The 20,021-nt window shown below is 26.0% G+C and overlaps 1 protein-coding gene across 1 annotated transcript; it reads left to right on the top strand.

Annotated features, from left to right (window-relative positions):
- The first annotated feature begins 17,191 nt into the window (after positions 1-17,191).
- On the top strand, positions 17,192-19,639 carry LOC145841121 (signal peptide peptidase-like 2B). Its single transcript, XM_082948492.1, has 3 exons — positions 17,192-18,251; positions 18,617-18,766; positions 19,332-19,639. Exons 1-3 carry the CDS (start codon positions 17,192-17,194, stop codon positions 19,637-19,639), a joined length of 1,518 nt encoding a protein of 505 aa, XP_082804618.1.
- Positions 19,640-20,021: the final 382 nt, after the last annotated feature.

Genomic DNA, 20,021 nt, shown 5'->3' on the forward strand with positions numbered 1-20,021 from the left:
CCAAAAGTTTCATACACCTGATTTGCTTTTTATAATCATCTCCGGTTTATCTAGTATACTTGGATTATGTATTGTAAACTTTTTAATAGGTTTCAATCATCTTTAGAGTATTTATCAAAGTTATATAAATAAATTCTAAGCAAAAACTATCGAAAAACTTTGCATAATTTTTAAATAAATATACTACATTACTAGCATACAGCAAATGTATAAGTTATAATCAAATATTTAATATTTTATAGTAAATTTTTATTGAAACACTAACCTATAAATTCTGGTACTCCTATGGTTAAATAAACGGCTCTCCTTCTTAATAACTAGTTTAAGAGAACAGGAATGCCAAATTTTTTTAAAAAAATTTCTCCAGTTTTTCAAAGTTTTTTCACGTTTTTAAAATTAAGAAGTTTTAGGATCTATTTTTAGTTTGAAATTAAGGTTAAAACTGTGTTTTATTGAATAACAACAATGAAAGATATCTTAAGGGCATAGGGGAGTCCATCTTGATTTTTACAAGTTGATGTTATTTTATATAGTTTTATCTAACCTATCAGACATTTTTAACAGCTTGAAAAAATTCAAAGTAACTTTGGAGATATGAGCGATCACAGTCGGTGACCTCAATAGGTTCTTAATGGAAGGCGCAAACTAGAAACTCAAAAAAAGACAATTTCAGTAAAAATTTCTCTCCTCCTTCATTTTGTAAGCAATTTTCTACAAATTTTCACTGAAGGTGTATTATTAAATTTAAAAATATTTAATTGAGAAACTTTTTTTATTTTGAAAAATTAAATTTATATAAAAAAACTCAACCCATTTTTTTTTGTTTTCTTAATCTAAAAGTTCAACCATCAAAATCTTTTAAACTGTATGAGAAACGTTTCCTGCAAGTGTGAGATCCCTAGTTCAAAAATTGATGAAGAAGATAGATTTTTAGTAAATTTCTAAAAATTAAATCCTAAAAATTTGCAGTTCATTTTTTGTATCAGAAATTTTTTATATAAACTACAATATTAAAAAAATAAATAAGATTTTTAATTCTATAAAAACTGGGTTGTAGCTTGTACTTTCAGCTTTCATATAAAATCAAATGTTACTTTTAGTAAAAAAAAGAATATTAGACCCCCTATGCTCTTAATGCTTCTTTAAACATGTTTTTTCAATAAAAATTATTTATGATGACAAACAAATTTATCTGTACCATAAATTCTGTGTTAAAACAAAATTTTACTACTTTATATGTAGAAGTTGTTTTAAATTCCAAGTTTTTTCTATTGAATTTTTCCCAAAATTCCATGTTTTTTAAGCCTAAATTGTTAAATTCAAGTTTTTCCTTCCGTTTTTAAGTTTTTAGGCAACCCTGGAAAAAACAATTATCTGTAAAAATGATATATATGTTAAAAAAGCACAAATAAACCCTGCTATTGTTAGATACAGACTACACAAATATAAACAAAATTATAGCTTATTACTATTTTTGTGATTTCTTGTAGATTAAAAAAAAATATTTACAAAAACAGTAAATTTTAATAAGTTAGTCTGGCAATTTAGTTAGCTGGAAAACAGATTATTAAGCTGAACAAAAAATATTAAGAAAAAGAAAAAATTTAATGTTTTATAAAAAAAAACATAATTTTAAGGTAAAAATAGAAAGACTAAACTGTTTAATAAATAATGTTATGGTAAATTGAAGCAACTCAAAGTCATTTATCCGCATCTCATCATATAAATGAGTTTTTGAAAAGATAATTTAGTTCAACAAAATTAATTTATTAAGTTTATAGCTTAAATTTCTGAAAAATTATTTGTGGCTACAATAAAAAAAATTATTAGAAGTTAAAAAATGACTTTATCGGAAAAATTTGCTTAATTATTCAAGTTGTAAAAAATATGACTTATAGCTTAACTTTACAAATTAAGATCAAGTGGCAAAAAAAAGTAATTTATTATGCTGTTAAGTACCAAGACTTTCCCACAAAGTTTTTATGCATTGCACTAACTAAGAAAGAACGTGTACATATTTATTAAAACCTTTTAAAGGTTAATAGTTTTTAATTTTGTATAAACATAACACCAAAATAAAAACATTACAAAGTATTACTAGTCTGTTTTAATACAACCCTGTTATTTATATCAAAGTATAACTAATTAAATTTTAAAGCTTAAAAACATTTCATACTTACAATAAGTTGTTCAAAAATATAAAAAAACATTTTAAAACTTGTGCTTTTATATTTATTCATAATAAATGTATTAAGTATTTGACAAGATAGTTTCAGAATGATATTTTAAAGAAGATTGTCTAAACTTTTAAGTTTATAAAAAATGTTGTTGTGCTTATTTTTTTCTAACAACCTAAAATATTTTTAACTGTAAATTTTTTAGTTTTTTTTTTAATACTGCTACGAATTTTATAAGTCAAAAAATATATAATTAGGAAACACATCATGCTCAACACAATTACTATACTATTTAGAAAGGTGGGAAAAAATTATTTTTCTACAAAGCATTACTTATACTAGGGACATCAAAACGCACACCCTCAATAGGGTTCATTATTTTAATTTTATTTTAAATTTCATTCACTGAAATATTCTAAAAAACAAACATTTTACAGAATGCAAAGAATTCACAAGCAATATTAAGTTCTTTCATAATTTTAATCATCAGCAATAGACACAAAATTTTCATTCATCACATAACCAATTTATTTCGGTTTATCAACAAATTACCATGCACATCAAGCAAACCATTGATTTTAGAGTGAGTTAGAGGTTGTAAACAAAAAACCTATTTGTAATAAAGTTATAACTTTTTTTAGCATATTTCTATATCATTTGATTTTTTTTTTCTTTGATGGTGAATTAAAACAGCAGATTTTTCATTTTTATTTAAACAACTATCACTTTTGTATTCCAAGGTTTAGCCTTTTGTTTTTTGTTTTTTTTTTCTTTAAATCTAATTGGTGCATGATAATAGACTGTGCTACCAAACTCATTCAAATTTATACCATTTACCTTTTGTAATACTCATATTCAAATTACTAAGTTCCTAATAAGAATTTACCTAAGTTCCTACTTAGATAATATAAAAACCTGCAACATTAAACTTATTTAAATCTTAAACTGACTTTTGATAACACGTTACCTTTTCATTCTTTGAACATTTAATGTCACAAATAATCTACAAAACTGACATTTAGCTTCTCATGCCCAAAACTAGAATTTACATAGCCAATCAAAGAACTAGAGGAACAATCAAAAGAAAGTCTAGTTTGAGAATAAACAAATTGTTTAGCACCAGCACTAGAAATATAATCCAAATAGTCACAAGTATATTCATATATATATAGTCACATATAAGTCACTAATCTCTATTAAAAGCATAGGAGGCGTAATCAGTATTTTCACAAATCATTTTATAAAGTTTTTACCAAGCTACAAGTTGCTTTTTACAGATTTTGACACCTAAATTATTTTTGAGATATAGCCGGTCAAAGTTTAAGCCAACAATAGGTTCCTTATAGAAGGTGCAAACTAAAATGACAAAAAAAAAGACTAATATTGACTAAAAATCTATCTTCTTTTACATTTTTTGAGATAAATACTTAAACTTTCAGGGAATGTTCCTTGGAGTATTAAGAAATTTCTGTTTGAGAAAATCTTTAGAAAAAAAAATGTATATTTAAAAATAAACAAAAAAACTTTTTTTTGTTCTTTGTCATAACATTACTATTTTTAAATATTTTCAAAATGTTTTCCAGCAGAATTATCTAAATACTCCAAGGAACATCACTTAAAAGTTTGAGGTATTTATCTCATAAAATGTAAGAGATAAATTATTGTGATTTCTAGTTTTCTGTTGTTTTAGTTTGTACCGACCATCAGGAATCTGTTGTTGCCTCCGACTTTGTTATATCTCAAAATTTATTCTAGGTTTAAAAATTTGTAAAAAGCAACTTTTAGCAACTTTTAACTGTATAAAATAAGACTAAACTGTGAAAAAGGTGGTTTCCCCCTATGCTCTTAAATTAATTAATATTTATATCACTAACAATTATAAAATCTCTTTTCTTTTAATTTAATAAATCAAAAAGTTATTTTTTTTATCAAAAGTATTAAATGTAGAGCTTTAGTGTCTGTATATATTACCAAATATAAATAATGTATCATTTTAAATTTTATTATTAATCCATAAATCATCTACATCACTTTGTTCAAAAGACACACCTTTCACAAACTCTTAAAAGTGACAAGCTCTAACAAAAAATACAACATCAACAGATTGATTAACTATTAGATAACTTATTTACAAAATCATACCCATGCAGCTTACCCATAAAAGGTCTCAGACTAGTCAACCAAGTTTCACAAGCACAACTTATATCAGATATATTTTTCACTAAACTCAAAATTCCTCAATTTTGGTTTTGGGTTTCTCCTATAATCATTTTCTGCTTTTGCTTAAATTTAGGTGAGCACTCTTTTGTTCGATATACAGAAATTTTACAGATTTATTTTCAATGATTTTTAGTTTTGTTTCAAAAATAAGTACCAGGGCTTTGCCTGCTTATGTACCTATATCACTGATTGTAATTTTAGCTGGCACCTTAGGTGACTCTTCAACTGTATATATCAGTATCATTTCAACAAACAACTTATAAACTTTTTTGTATTTTTTTAGTTTTATGTATAATGTATATTACATATTGGTGTGAACTTAGTATAAATATTAACTTTTTTGTTATAAAAATCTTTGTTTGATTTAGCTAATAATGTAAAATATAATTTAAAATGACACTAAGTTGAAATAAAACTATCGTTAGAGTTGAATAAAGCCAAACAAACAAGTTAGTTTTTATACCAAGTTCACACAGATATGTAACATACATAAACCATAATATTAGAGATTACAAAAGTCTTTAAGTTGCATCATCAAAATGACACTTATATATACAGTTGAAGAGTCACCTAAGATGCCAGCTAAAACTAAATTCAGTAATATAAATGGATAACATGAATAAGTTACAAAAAAAAATTGAAAATCATTGATAATGAAGCTGAAAAATTTCTGTATGTTGCACCAAAGCGTGCTCACTTAAAGTTAAACATAACCAAAGTAATTCGATTTTATGTATGTTTTTTAGAAAACACTTGTTTGATATATTAACAAATTTACAGTGATTCCGTTTAAAGAACTTTCACAATACACAAGTTTATCTTCAGAAGAATTGCTTTGCTAAAAATAATCAATTTAACTAGAGTTGGCTTCAGTTACCCTAAGTTTGGAAAAACTGTGAATCTTTTACACATCATGTACATCTACACATAATATTTTACTTTTGAATGAGATATGTAAAGTAATATTTATTATTCAAATTAAAACACGAGCATAAAGTTAATTTTATAGGAAAACTTATTTTTCAAAAAACATAAAACTTTAATGTCAATTATTTTCCTTATTTTAAAAGTTATCTAATTTTTTTTTTTTAGAGAACGCACCTTCGTCTTTAATTAAAAAAAAATTTGGTTTGGGGTTTGAATTATTTCATGGGGTCCCTCCAAAAATAAAGGTTTTGTTTTTTCATTATTATGGTATTAAATCCAAAAATAAATACTTTTTTTTTAATTTATTTTTTCCCCTTAGTTTGCATGTTATTTAAACTGTTAGATTTTTTTTTATAAATAATGTTAATATCTTTTACGATTTGGCCCCAAAGCAATGATGTATATTACACTATCATTTGCCTTGGCCATTTCCTAGATAAAAAAATTGATAAAAGGAAAATAAAAAATAATAAGATTGTGAATTACAACAAATTTAATTAAATAAAAAAAAAATTAATTAAGTTTGTTGTAATTCTCATTCTTATTAATTGTTTTTTTTTTACTTTTATCAATTTTTTCTCTGTGAAATGGCCAAGGCAAATGATAGTGTAATATACATCATTTTGCTTTGGGGCCAAATCGTAAGATATACTAACATTATTTATAAAATAAACATCTAACAGTTTAAATAACATGCAAACTAAGGGAACAAAAAATAAAAATAAAAATAATAATATTTATTTTTGGTTTTAATACCATAATAATGAAAAAATAAACCTGCATTTTTGGAGGAACCCCATCAAATAATTCAAACCCTAAACCAAATTTTTTTTTAATCAAAGACAAAAGTGCATTCTCTAAAAAAAAAGAATTTTTAGATAGCTTTTAAAAAATAAAAATAATTGACATTAAAGGTTTATGTTTTTTAAAAAAATTTAAGTTTTCCTATAAAATTATCTTTATTTATGTTCATAATTAAAACAAAATTTTGGCTATACGCACGAATGGGCACACGATATTTATCATTAATTGCAGGAGCTTTTTTCATAAACAAATTATATTCAACTTAAACTTACTACCAGGTCCAAATTTCTTCAATGTGCTTTTAGAAAAGTAAAGACACCCGAAAGTACGTTATTTAAAAAATACACACCCGCCTAAGGTACGCATTGAATTACACAATGAACAAAATCAACTAATAAGAGGAACAAAGTATATCATAAGTTCATTAACAAAAAACTTGTTTCTTTATTTTTTAATTTAGTAATTTAAATAAATTTAAAGATAACTTCGAACACAAAAACAAGAAACAAATAGTTTACAATAAATAAATTCTAACACAACTAAAGCGATGTAAGCCGGAATTGACCGTGTAAAAAATTAAAGCAAACTTATCAATATTGTTCGTGTATATAGCCTAAAATATAACAATATTTTATTAGTTACAGTACAGAGACCGATAAAATACTTACTAAAAGAATTACGCTACGCACCCGCCAAGGCGCGCTTTTAACCATAAAGTAAGTTAAATATATTACTAATAATAATAATATATAGCATAACTTCTTTAAAATTTACTTTTTTTTATTTTAAATGCTATCATAATATTAAAAAGTTAAAAGAAACGAAAAAAAAAATTAAATGCCGAAGTTTTGATCATTGTACAGCATAAGAATCGAGTAGCTTTTTAAATATATAACTGCACTAAAAATGATTAAAAAGCGTAAGACTAAAAGAATTGACAATATATATAGTTTAGTTCAGCAGGTTAATATAATGCTAAGTAATAAATTTTAACTTAACAACTCGTTAAAATAAATATTCTTAACAAGTAAAAAATAAGCTTCAACCTATTAAACTGTACATCTATATCAAGACTTCATTTGGGACACACATTCTTAACTGTAATCAAAGCATGCAATTTATGCACCTATTTGGGTACAACTGTTTTTTAAAATTTTTTGATTCTGAATTTTGTTAGAAGAGCTTTTGTGTACATTTTGTTAACGATTTTTTTTAGTATTCATACTATTTGGAACTTTTGTTTAATTTTTTTTTATTTTTTGTTAGTTTTATTTGTTAAAGATTAAATTTAGTAAAATGCTTTTTAGATTGTATTACATAGTTAAAGCATGTAGTGTACGACTAGATAACAAAGTTTAAAAAAATATTAATTATATTTAATTATTGGTATAGCAGTATTTATATGTTTTTATATAATATTAAGTACTCTTGGCATGTTTTTAAAATTTATTTTAGTCATATTGATTGGTTTTAAAACTAAGTTTTCAAATATGTTATTATAAGTAATTTAAAATAAACTTAAACAACATAAGTTTTTAGACCAAATAAACTAAAATTTCTTTTAATTAATATGAATGTGTGTTTATTGTGTTGTTTTTTCAACATTGTTAGTTAAGAAACTGCTTTATAATAAACCTGAAAAAGATTTAGTTGTATTCTCATACTAAGCAATTTTAAACATTGTTTTTCTTTAAGATGTGTCCCTGATTAGTGTGTTACTGCTATCTTCAACGATTTCATAAAGTTATTTTTGATTTTAACTAAGGCTTACTTCGTAAAAGTTTTGCGTGTAATAATTTATAAATGCAATAAAACACGTGTACCAAACTTTTATTGTTTAATATTGAAAAAATAAACATAATGCAGCTATTTATACTAAAATAAAATTGCATTAAAAGTTTTATTTATTTATTAAGCACAAATATAGTACGTTGTGTGCAACAATAATAAAACAACTTAATTAAAGTGATACTTTTTCATTAACAATAAATGTTATGCGTGCATAAACTTATAGAGACAGTTAAACTAGTTAAACAAACTTGTTGTTATTAAGCAAAAAATAGCAATCTGCCTAGTTGTACTTTGTTGCCTTTTTAAAAGTGTATTTTATTAATACTGAATTATTTTTTTATAATTAAATGTTTTATTTGTTTTATTTATATAAAAATTATAAGTGCGTAGCAGCCTGATTTGTTATGAAACGGTCATTTATAGCTAAGCTCTATGTAAACAATCAGATTTGAGGAAAAGATTTCAAAGTTACTATGTTTATTTTTTGATAAAGTAAAATATTAAAATATTATAAAAAATTAAGACTTAAAGCTGTTTTAATACTTTTAAAACCTTAATTGTGTAAAAACAAAAGATAATAATCAAACTAATTTATATAGGATTTTTTTATATTAAAATATATTTCTTTTAAATTAAACTTGTATGTAATCATTTGATTAGTTTTTGGAAAATAATTGTTTTGTAAATCTTGTACCGCTTCAACTATATTTGTGTGACAGTAGTTGATGAGTTATATATGAAAATTGAATTTTAATTGTTCATTTATTAAAAAAAAAACAAAAGTTTATGAATTTTAAAGTTAAATATTTTATACAATTGAAGTTTAATGTATTTGAGTGTTTTATTTTTTTAATATAGTTACATTTTTTTCTGATAATAGAAGTTGTACTTAGTTCTAAAATTTAGCTAAACTTTGGTTAAACAAAATTTGTTTTAAATTCACATATTTTATGTTATTACTTAGTTTCGATCAAATACAAGTTTTCATAAAAAAAAAAAATTTATTATGTGACGATAACATTTTGATGTAGTTAAAATGTTAAACGTAGTTGAAATGTCGCTAGAAGTTACAGTTTTCTATTTTTGCGTTAAAGAGCTTTTCTTCGTCTTTGAACCTGTAAAAAATTAAAATATTTAGTATTAAGTAAGTATCCTGAAAACAAAACTTAACATATCACAAAAACGTTTGTGATTTTTTTTTTGATTCTGGTGTTAAAAAAAGTAGTACGAGCGGTGCTTATGCAGGTAAAATAGAAGTTTTGACCATCAAAGTGAAAACAAAGTTCACACTATAAGCCATATGCTTGAGGCAACAAATTTTCAATCTTGTGGTTTTTACGAAAAGATTGTGGTCACAGGGTGCATAAATAGCACCATAAACTCAATCAAAGCATACGATTTTTACCTGATAAATGGACGTACATTACTAATTTGGTGGAAGAAAATGTTGTCTTGTTAATAACAAGCTGTTATGTTAGCGATGGGTGACAAGTTTTACGTCATAAGAGGAACTAGTAGAGTTGTGAGGTATTTTGTAAAATATCAAACAAGTTAACCCGTGTTGAGCAGTATCCAAGAGCTTTTTCCAAAAAAAATGCGTTGAAGAATAAATGTTTTGTGATCAAAAAACTTTTTCTCCGTTCGCAAATTTCGCAGACGAAAGTATAAAAAGGAATACAACGTTTTAATTTACGCCACAGTTACAGATGAATGGTCTTCTGTGTGTCTTGAATCTTGATATTCTCGAAAAGCCAGTAAGAAATTCAATTCTTTAAGTTTCAAAACCTGTTCACAAAACTAATTATTTTAAAACAGCATGTTTATTTTCATACATTTTTTCTTGTAAAACTTCAGAGACTATACTCAAAGTATATAGTTTTATTATAACCTCATAAAGGTTTGTTTATTTTCAAATAAATATAAAGTCTTGGTTCTTATTTTATTGTGATTTTGTTCTAAAACCCTTTAACTTTGACTACTTATGAGTTCTAAAGTCTAGTAATACATTTTTTTTAGAATTATTTAGCTTTCTATCATAGTATTTAACTTGAAAATAGTGATATACTAAGCGAAAACGCAGTTTCGTTGCTTTTCAAAAAAAAAAAATTGAAGCACTTTATTTAAACTAATATATAAATTAACTCAGCAATATCATTCAAGTCATTTATAAATGATTTTAAAAAATTATCGCGAAATACAAAGTATCTTTTCCATACGAAGTTTTAAATTTAACAAAAGAAAAATTACGAAACCGTTTAAGTAGGTAAAAGGGTCCTCTTATAAAGCAGATACATACAGAAAATCAAAAGTAAGTGTAAAAATGAGCACCCTAATATATACTGTATATATATAAGATGTTTTATTTAATAACTAAAATAATATTTACAATGTGAGCTATTACACTTTTAATTAATTATAGCAACTTCATAATACATACTTGATTCAACTTTTAGACAATACATTGTTGAGCTTTTTTGAAGTTTAAAATTTATTTTATGAGTTTTTCTTCTCACAATACGTTCTGAGTAGTAATACATTTTATAATTTGTTACTTTTTGAATTTTTTATTCTAATTTTTAATTAATTTAACTAAAGTATGTTTAATTTTGCAACTTTAAGTTAAAACCTAAAAGTTGGAAATTTAGGCAAAAAGGAGAATAATATCCAATTTCATAAATATTAAAAAACCTTGATTTTCAAATAAAAATTACCAAAAAACTTGCAATTTTGAGCAAAAATATGTAAAAAATAATGAAATTTGAAATAAAATTTATATACAAGGTTGCCACAAAACCTGGATCCTGGAAGGTTGACCTTGACAATTTAGAAAAAAAAACCTGGATGCCATAGGGGGGGTAGAAGCAATTTTTTGACCAAAATTAACATGTAGACTTATATTATAGTAAATTTCATAATCTTTCAGATGCTTTTTTTAGATTTTAAAAATATTCAGTAACTTTTTTTTATAAGAGGTTATATAAAAGCATGTCCGAAACATTTTTTTGGAAGGAAGCAACCAAAGCAGCATATTATTTAACTAATTTAGTTTACATAAAAATAATATAATAATTAAAATAAAATAAAATAATTTTTTCAAAACCAACTTAATTAATAAAGTTAATACCTCTTATTTGAAAAAATCATAATTAAATTTAAACAAAAACGAACGAAATACTAACTTTCTTCCACTAAGGTATTTTGAAGCAAACAAACTTGAGTTAAAACAAACTTTGTTTCGCGAATTATAAACTAGTCTTCAGCTAACTAATATCTTAATTTTTAATTTGATGCAAATTACGTATGACGTAATAATCTTTTAAGAGAATTATACAAAAAAAAACTCTAAAACTTTTCATTAGAATAAGCTTTAGCCAGCCAAAGATGTTTGTAATACTAAGTTTTTATTCTTTGTTAGTTTTACTTCAGTTTTTCTAAACCAGCGTACCTTAACCTGTTTTTTCAGCTTTACTTTGCTTCATACTTGTAAAAACTTGTTCATTGTGTAGTAAGCATGTATATCTTCTATTTTAAACCAAAAAATAGAAAAGAAGTTCAGTATTAATTGATCAAAAAACTTAAAAATGAGTATATAAAGAATCATTTGAAATCAAAAATGTTCGAATTTTTTGGTCAAAAAGATTACTAAAACTTTGAAGGCGTTTTTCTCGCCTTTTAAAAACGCACTAAAAACCTATCTCCTCCTTCATTTTTTGACCTAAAGACTTCAAATTTTCAGGAAATGTTCCTTTTAATGTTTTGAAGAATCCAAATGTTGAAATTTTTGAAATTTTGAAAAATGAGAATTTTATCTACAAAAAACTAAAAAAAAGGGCAGTTTTTTGACGATAATTTTTTTTTTATTCAAAATTAAAAAAATTCCTACAAGAGATCTCTTTAAAGTTTAATGATACACATTCTGTTAAAATTTGAGAAAGATTACTCAAAAAATGAAGGAGGAGATAGACTTTTAGTGAAGTAGTCTTTTTTTGCATTTTTAGTTTTCGCCTTCTATAAGGAACCTATTGAACGCCCTTTCTTTGATTGCTTATATCTCAAAAGTTACTTTGAGTTTTTTTAAGCGGTTAAAAGTTTCTGATAGCTCAAATTAAATTCTACAAATTAAGATCAAGTTGTAAAAAACAAAGTGGACCCCCCCTATGGCCTTAAGTAGAATAATTTTGTTTATACAAAAAATGTATCACATAGATAATTTTTTTGTCATCATCAAATTTTATTTTATTAAAAAACATTAAAGCAGCTTCATAGTATCTTTTCAATGTTGTTTACTACTTAGCAATCTAAACTTAACTTAAAACTAAAAGTAGCCCCAATACTGTGTATTTTCAAAAGCTTAAAGAAATTTAGAAAACCTGGAAAAGGTTTCTTAAAAACCAGTGGCAACCCTGTATATATAGTAAAAGAGACATTATTTAAATTATTTTATTGATAAAAAATTCTAGACTTGTACATTATCCATTGAGGAATTATTTATCTTTTGTTTTTTAGAAATTTATTTTTATACTAAAATTTGATGAATACCTTCTACTTTAAAAGACCTAAAAGAAAACCATAAACTACACTCTAATATTAAAATAATTAAATTATGGTGAAAATATACCTAACCATCTTAGGAATATAAAAATATTGTGTCACCCTAACTAAGGTGTCAAAAAAACATACTTGCATGTACAGATGTTTTTAAATATTCTTGTATTGACTTTGAAGAGTATGTTGCAATCAACAAATTACTTTTTTATATACAAATTCATAGTGAGGGTGTAAGGCTATTCACTCTGCTCTTTAACTTAGAGTTGAAAATAAAATTAAAGTATATGTAAAAAATGTTAAACTATAGTTTGAACAATTTGTTTAATTTGAAGGTCTTTAATAAATAATTTTTTGTTTTCTTTAAATTCAACAATAAATTTTAAAGTATTAACAGAATATTTTATAAAAAACTAGTTTTCAGTTCAAACTTTTTAAAATTTAATCAGTTTAAAAAAAATACTTGAAAACACTCAATTTCTCTTTGCTTTTTTTATTATTGTAAGTTTGTTGTCATACAAAGGACCCAGGCATCAAAACCTAGGCCACTTATACAGAAAGACATACAACAAAAAGACAAAAATAAACCAAAATTGTACATTAAAAATGAAAAAAAAAACTGAGTTTAACTAATTAAAGTTTAAAAATTAACATAAAAACACAAAAAGTATAACACAAAATTTATAATTCCGGTGCTTCCGAAAAGAGATCAACAATATCCTACTTCAACTTCATCCGAACAGATGGTTTCACTCCAAAACTGGTTTCATTTTCATTCGAACGACTGGCTTCACATTATTTGAACAACTGGTTCAGCTTTCATTTGAGTAACCGGCTTAACGTTTGTCCATACAACTTGTTTCACTTTTTTTTGTATAACTAGAACCGCTTTTATATGAACAAAGTTTTTCATTTTTCTTAGGAGAGCCTGCTTCATATTTACTTTCAAATCTTTAATACTCAGATAACTCAGCGTTAGTTGGACTTTCGTAGTAGCTGATAAATGTTGAGAACACTGACTATAAACAAAACTTAAGAACCCAAGGCCTCTAGCACTTTAACAGCCCAATAAACTATGTATTAAGGAACAGGTTTCGTTATACACAGAGGAAAGGCGCTGCTAATAAAATAAAGCTATAGGTTAAACCAAATTAGACAAATACAACCAGTGGTTAACGAAGAACCAACAACAAAAAAAAATCACTTATGAATTTTGCTAACAAAATATTTATTTAAATCAAACTTTTTTAACCTTAACCGAAAATGCTCAACTTTTTTACAAGAAACTAATTCGTTTGGAAGCTTGTTCCATAATTCAACTGAACGATAAAAAAAAGAATTATGCCAAACATTATTATTGAAATTATGTCTGCATGTAAATTTTCTGCTGTTACCTCTCAGTAAATAAGTACATTTATGAGGTTCTAAAATAGACTGTAAATTAATTGTAGTTTCACTATTAATCAGTTTGAAAAAGTAATTAAGTCAAACTCAATCCTTCTATACTCTAAAGACTTAATACCAAGTTTTGAGAGTCTATCAAAATAAGATGTGTATGAGATGTTACAACGGTTGAAGACTATTCTTGTATATTTTCTTTGAATGGATTCAAGATGGTTAATATCTTTCTTCAGGTATGGAGACCAAATTGGTGTGTTGTATTCTAACTTAGGACGAATGTAAACGAGATAAATTTTTTGAGAATGTTTATATCTGTAGATTTAAAACTCTTTAAAACTTGAAAAGAAATAGTTGATGCAGTTTGATAAACGTAATTGATATGGTGGTTCCATTTTAGGTTTTCAGCAATAAAAATTCCCAGATCTTTAAACACTTTAGTTAAAGGTAACCTTATGTTGTTTATTCTAAATTCAGAAGTGATACTAGATGTATTTTTTTGAATGTTTAGAACCTGACATTTACTAGGATTTAAAACTAGTTTTCTTTCTTTTAGCCAATGATAAATTTTATCCAAAGATTTTTGTAGAATTGTGTTAGAATGGCTAAAAATTTTTGTATCGTCTGTAAAGAGATTTATGTTGCTATCGACATCTACTTCTAAAGCTATATCATTGATATAAATTATAAATAAAAGTGGGCCAATAACCTCTCCTTGAGGCACTCCACTGAAAACAGGTAAAGACTCTGAAAAAGTGTTATCAATAACTACTTTTTGGGTTCTGTTTTCAAGAAACTCTATGAACCAGCTAACTAAACTTTTATGAATTTTGTATTGAGTTAAAGTCTTTATTAGTTTAAAATGGGATACAGAGTCAAAAGCCTTTTGAATGTCTGTGTAAATAACTTTAGTTGACTTATTGCTTAGAAATGAAACCAACCATGAGTGTAAGCAATTCAACAGTTGTTAACTAGATGATCGATTAGGTAGAAAACCAAACTGTTTATGTGAAATTAGCTTATTTAAAAGAAGGTGATAAAGTATTTTTAGAGAAATTATATGTTCGAAAATTCTACAAAAACTGCTTGTTAAAGAAATGGGTCTGTAGTTTAAAGGGTTGTACTTACTACCTTTTTTGTGCACTGGTATGACATATGAGACTTTCCACTGGTTTGGTACAGAGGATGTAGCTAGTGAACAATTAAAAACTAGTGAAATTGGAAGAATTAGGGAATGAATAGTACGTTTAGTAAAATATGAAGGAATGTTTTCAGGCGTTCTGATTATTTTATCTTTTAAATGATTAACAGACTTAATTATTTCATCATTGCTTATGAAGAAGTTTTTCATTTCCAAACACTTTTTACTAACAAGTGTAAAATTTTTGTCATCACAATCTTTAATGAATACCTTTTGAAAGGACCTGTTAAAAAAAGAGGCTTTATCAAGTTCTGATATTATTGGAAAATTATTTTCATTAATTAATACAGGTAAAGAAGGTGTTAACTTGAGCTTTGATTTTACATAGCTGTAGAACTTTTTTGAGTTTGTGTTTTGGCAAAAACGTTTTTCATGTTCTATGTTGAAAACTTACACTGCTTTTTCATATTTTTTTGATACAGTTTTGTAATTTTCTATCATCTGCTTATCTAACTTACATTGTTTGTAGAGTTTTAGTTTTTCTCTTAACAACTTTTTTATATCAGAAGGATATGTTTTCATTTTTCTGTCTTGTTTAATCAAAGGCACAAATTGTTTGATTGAAAAGTTTATTGTTTTGATAAATTTATCATAAAACATTTTTAGATTTTTTGAGTTGTTAAAAAGAACTTTCCAATTTATATTTGATAAAAATTTATTAATATTCTCAAAATTTGCTCTACGAAAATCTGGATAGAGTAATTTAGGAGATGGTTTTTTACTTTTGTGAACACTTATCCCAAACAAAATAACATTGTGATCATTTATATTTGTTAAAGGTGAATCAACCAAATGAAACTTAACTCTATCTAATGCCATATAATTACAAAGCAGTAAATCGAGGATATTACCGTTCTTATGGGTAGGTGAGTCAATAAGCCTTTTTCTAGAAAAAAATTTTATTGTGTATTTTTATATAAATTATTATGATTGTTTTTATAAAAGAATGTTTTTTTTTGCTGTTTAATAAAACTACAACCAAGTTTAAATAAAGTAAGATATAAGTATAAAATTTGTATTATAAAAGCCATCCAGATGAACTTGAATATTTGTTATATTTAACAACATTGTCTCCTTCATAAAAGTTTAAAGTATAGGCTTTAGTTCACTTTTTCTTTAAATTTAAGTTAAAACTAACCTTTGAGATAGAGACAATTTTGTAAAAAGCATAGTTGCCACACACAGGATTTTAAGATTTATTAAGTTCAGGCTCACTCAGTATAGTTTTGTTTTTTTATAAAAAACTCAGTGCAGTTTAAACTTTTTTTTTAAGTCTAAGCATAATTTTTTTTGAAGATTTTGAATGTGGTTTAATTGATTTAGTTCTGTTGTAATAAGTGATTATTTTATAATCTATTTTCATTTTGTTGAAGAACTATAATCTTAATTTTTTTTTCAAGTTTTTAATTTTTAAAAAGGATTCCAAAAACACAGGACAGTTAAAGGGCATTCAGAACAGTTTTTGTTTAAACAGGGCAGTTTTTATGACTCAAAAGTGGCAACCCTTTCAAAGATTCCTTTGTAAATATTGACCAGAATTTTTTTATTGTCTATTTTCGTGACTAAATAATAATTCACTAGCTGTTGTTTATAGTTTTTGAGCTAGTTACTTTTAATTATCAAAATTTTTGTAGATTTTTTAAAAATAGATAACTTATTAAGCTCTTTAAACATTTTGAAGTAAAACTTTGAAGGCAGTAAAAATATAAGTTTGTAATAAAACAAGCTGGACCCACCTACAGCCTAATAAAAAAGTTTCTTTTAATATTAAATCATTATAGTTTATTTTTTTTTTGTTTCTATCATTTATGATAAGTTAGCAAGCTAAAAATTAAAATTTTATAAATGTTCAAAATTGTTAAGTCAAACTAGTTACTACCTGACTTACTAAAATCAGATCATTTTGCCATTTTGGAAAAACCTTTATAAATAATTTATATAGTAAATTTTTTCTATTGCTTTTTCTTTGATTTTAAAAACAGAGAAGCCATAGTTGATACTAAAGATACTTACCATATTTTTTCTATAAAATTTTTCTTAAACTGATTAATGATTTCAAAAGTAATAAATTTTTTTTTGTGAGTTCATTAATTAATTAATAATACATTTTTTATATCAGGTAAAAATAATGATTGTTTTAATTTGCTTGATAAATATATTCTTTCAAGTTTGCACAGCACAGTATGGGTACATCAGGGTTGGAAACATTGAAAACACAACTTCCTTGAGTGTTTGCGCCACATACAACAACAACTTCAAAACAATTCCACCCAATCAAAACTTCCCATACAAGTTTCAGGACCTGTATCCCAGCTATGGGTGCGCAAACTCATCAGCTTCTGTTTATTTTCAAAACCAATTTGTGATTATACAAAGGGGTAACTGCACTTTTGCTGAGAAGGCTTTGAACTTTCAAAGGAATAATGCTTCAGGAGTCATGGTGGTGTCAAATACGAGTTTGGTGTTATCTTCTGCCACAAATGTGGAGTACAATAAAATAAATGTGTTTGTCATGTTAATCTCTGAAGAGTCCTACAAAAAGATTGTCAGCTTCTCTGCAAACCTCACTACTCCTGTGGTTTGGCTGTACAGTGAGGATAACTTACCTTATGACTTCAGCAATGCAGTTTTGCTGATGCTTGCTGTGATCGTATTGGCCATAGGGTCCTGGTGGCACAAAAAGTCTTTTGAGTCTGAAACTAAAAAGAAGCAAAGAGATAAAAAAACCGAGGAGTTTGACATCCAAGTAAAGCACACACTCTTTTATGTGATTCTCAGCTCCTTAACATTAGTCCTCATGTACAATTTCTACTACTACTTGGTCACCATCACTCAAATCTTCTTTGTCATCGGATCTGGCTTCTCTCTCTTCAATGTGTTGAAGGGGGTTGTGTACAAACTAAGCAGCATGTCAGGCCACCAGCCTAGGCTCACAATTTCAAAAAACCACGTTTCACTTTTATCAGTTTTACTGTTACTTGCTTCTTACACCGTGTCAGTTTCATGGTTCGCCTACAGGCACTCCTGGTTCAATTGGATACTGATGGATATTTTGGGAGCTTCCTTCTGCATGTACGGAATAAAATCAGTTGGGCTGCCTAATTTGACAGTATCATCTTCTCTTATGTCCTTCTTCTTTTTCTATGATGTGTTTTATGTGTTCATCACCCCCTACATAACTCCATCAGGTCAGAAATGTCAATTTTTTTTGTATTCATACAATTTTAAGTATTTATTTTTTATTAGGGTTTTAATAATATTAAAAGAACAAAAAAAGTTTTAATTAAATCTGATAATACATTAATTTTAATATTATTAAAACCCAGTGAGTTTTTAAGTAAAACTGCAACTAATAATCAGTAATGTTTAAAAAAGATTAAACTACCAAATACATCCATTTTAAAGATGTTAGATTGATCATAAGGTTTTGCTAAACTAAGGAGATTAAAAAAAAAAAAACCACATTTTATTTTTTCATTTAACTACAACTCACTGTTTAAAAAACTAATAACGTTAATTTCTATTTTTGAAAACAATCAATTATATTTCGTAGGTCAGTCAGTCATGGTGAGTGTGGCAACAGGGGGAGGAAGTGGTTCAAACGAGAGACTTCCCGGTTTGTTTGAACTTCCAAAGTTTCACGTTCCTGAGTGCACCCAACTCAGTAACAGCATGCTGGGTTTCGGTGATGTTCTGTTGCCAGGTATACTGTTTTGTTGATAAATTTTATGAGTTTTTCTGTAATTTTTCTTTTAGTAGTTTATATTTTTTTAAAAGATTTTGTAAGGTTGTTTTTTTTTTTCAATTTTCTAAAATCAACTTAGCTTTGACAAAAAACTTCAGGTCATAATGTAATTAAGAAACTTATTTCTCAACTACTTACACTGACCCTTTTTTAAGAAAATTAGTGCTATTTATAAGTCACTATTTACAGAAGTAAAAAAAAATTAGATAAAATTTGGTGTATGGTTTTAAAAAGAAGCAATTTTAATCAACTTCTATTTCTCATAAATTTAAAAACTACTGATAATCTATCTTTAAAGTCTGAAAACTTAAGATTGGTTTAAAATATTTTGCAAAAAAAAGTTTCCAATAAAATGAATTTGTTATTGACTCACTTTTCATACTTTATTTTATTGGCTTACTTGCTTTGATCCCTCATATTTAAAAAATTTTTTGAATTTTGTTAAGAAATAAAAGATACCCATTAGCTGAGATAAAAATCTACAAAACAATATCAACTTGTAAAGCTTTTTATATTTTACCAGGTTTGCACGTTGCACTGTGCGCAGTGTGGGACACCAAAGCAACCATCTTCAACAAAAAACCCACAAACGTGTACTACACAACATCAGTGATATCCTACGTGTTCGGACTGCTGCTAACCACAATTGCCCTCACTCTGATGGAAACAGGTCAACCAGCACTTCTGTACATCGTCCCCTCGTTGCTATTGACAACATATATGGTTGCTATGCGGAGGGGGGAGGTGAATCAGATGATGAGGGGGAGTTTTGAGTGTGACGTCACAAAAGGTGGAGAAAAAGATGCTTTGCTTGAACCTCTGACGTCATAGTTAAATTTGACTTATATTCGTTTTTTGTTTGCAAAAAAGTAATCTTTTTTACATTGCCGTTAATTAAATTTCTTTTTTAGTTTATTTAATTTGTTTTATTTCAGTGAATTGGACCTGATTACAATTTTAAAAGTTGTTAAGTTTAATCACAATTTGAGGCTTTGCAGTTTAATTTTATGTGCAAATATATTTAGTCATATTTTTTATATGTTTATTCAAGATGTAAAATATAAACTTAACAATCCAAAAAACTTTTGTTAAGTTTCTTTGAAAAATTTTTACCACTGCTTGAGGCACTGCAGTTAAATTTTAGTTTTTAGCAATTTTTTTATGTTTACAGTATGTTGTTTTACTTGAAAAGTTATAGACTAAATTGCCGATG

The sequence above is a fragment of the Thalia democratica genome, chromosome 7 (genome assembly GCF_965202585.1).
Source record: "Thalia democratica chromosome 7, ktThaDemo2.hap1.1, whole genome shotgun sequence".
Lineage (NCBI taxonomy): Eukaryota > Metazoa > Chordata > Thaliacea > Salpida > Salpidae > Thalia > Thalia democratica.

Excerpts from the sequence above, each read along its gene's own strand:
- LOC145841121 (XM_082948492.1), top strand. The coding sequence starts at position 17,192 with ATGATTGTTTTAATTTGCTTGATAAATATATTCTTTCAAGTTTGCACA. Across the intron at positions 18,252-18,616 it reads CCCCTACATAACTCCATCAG|GTCAGTCAGTCATGGTGAGT; the intron begins GTCAGAAATGTC and ends TATATTTCGTAG. Across the intron at positions 18,767-19,331 it reads CGGTGATGTTCTGTTGCCAG|GTTTGCACGTTGCACTGTGC; the intron begins GTATACTGTTTT and ends ATATTTTACCAG.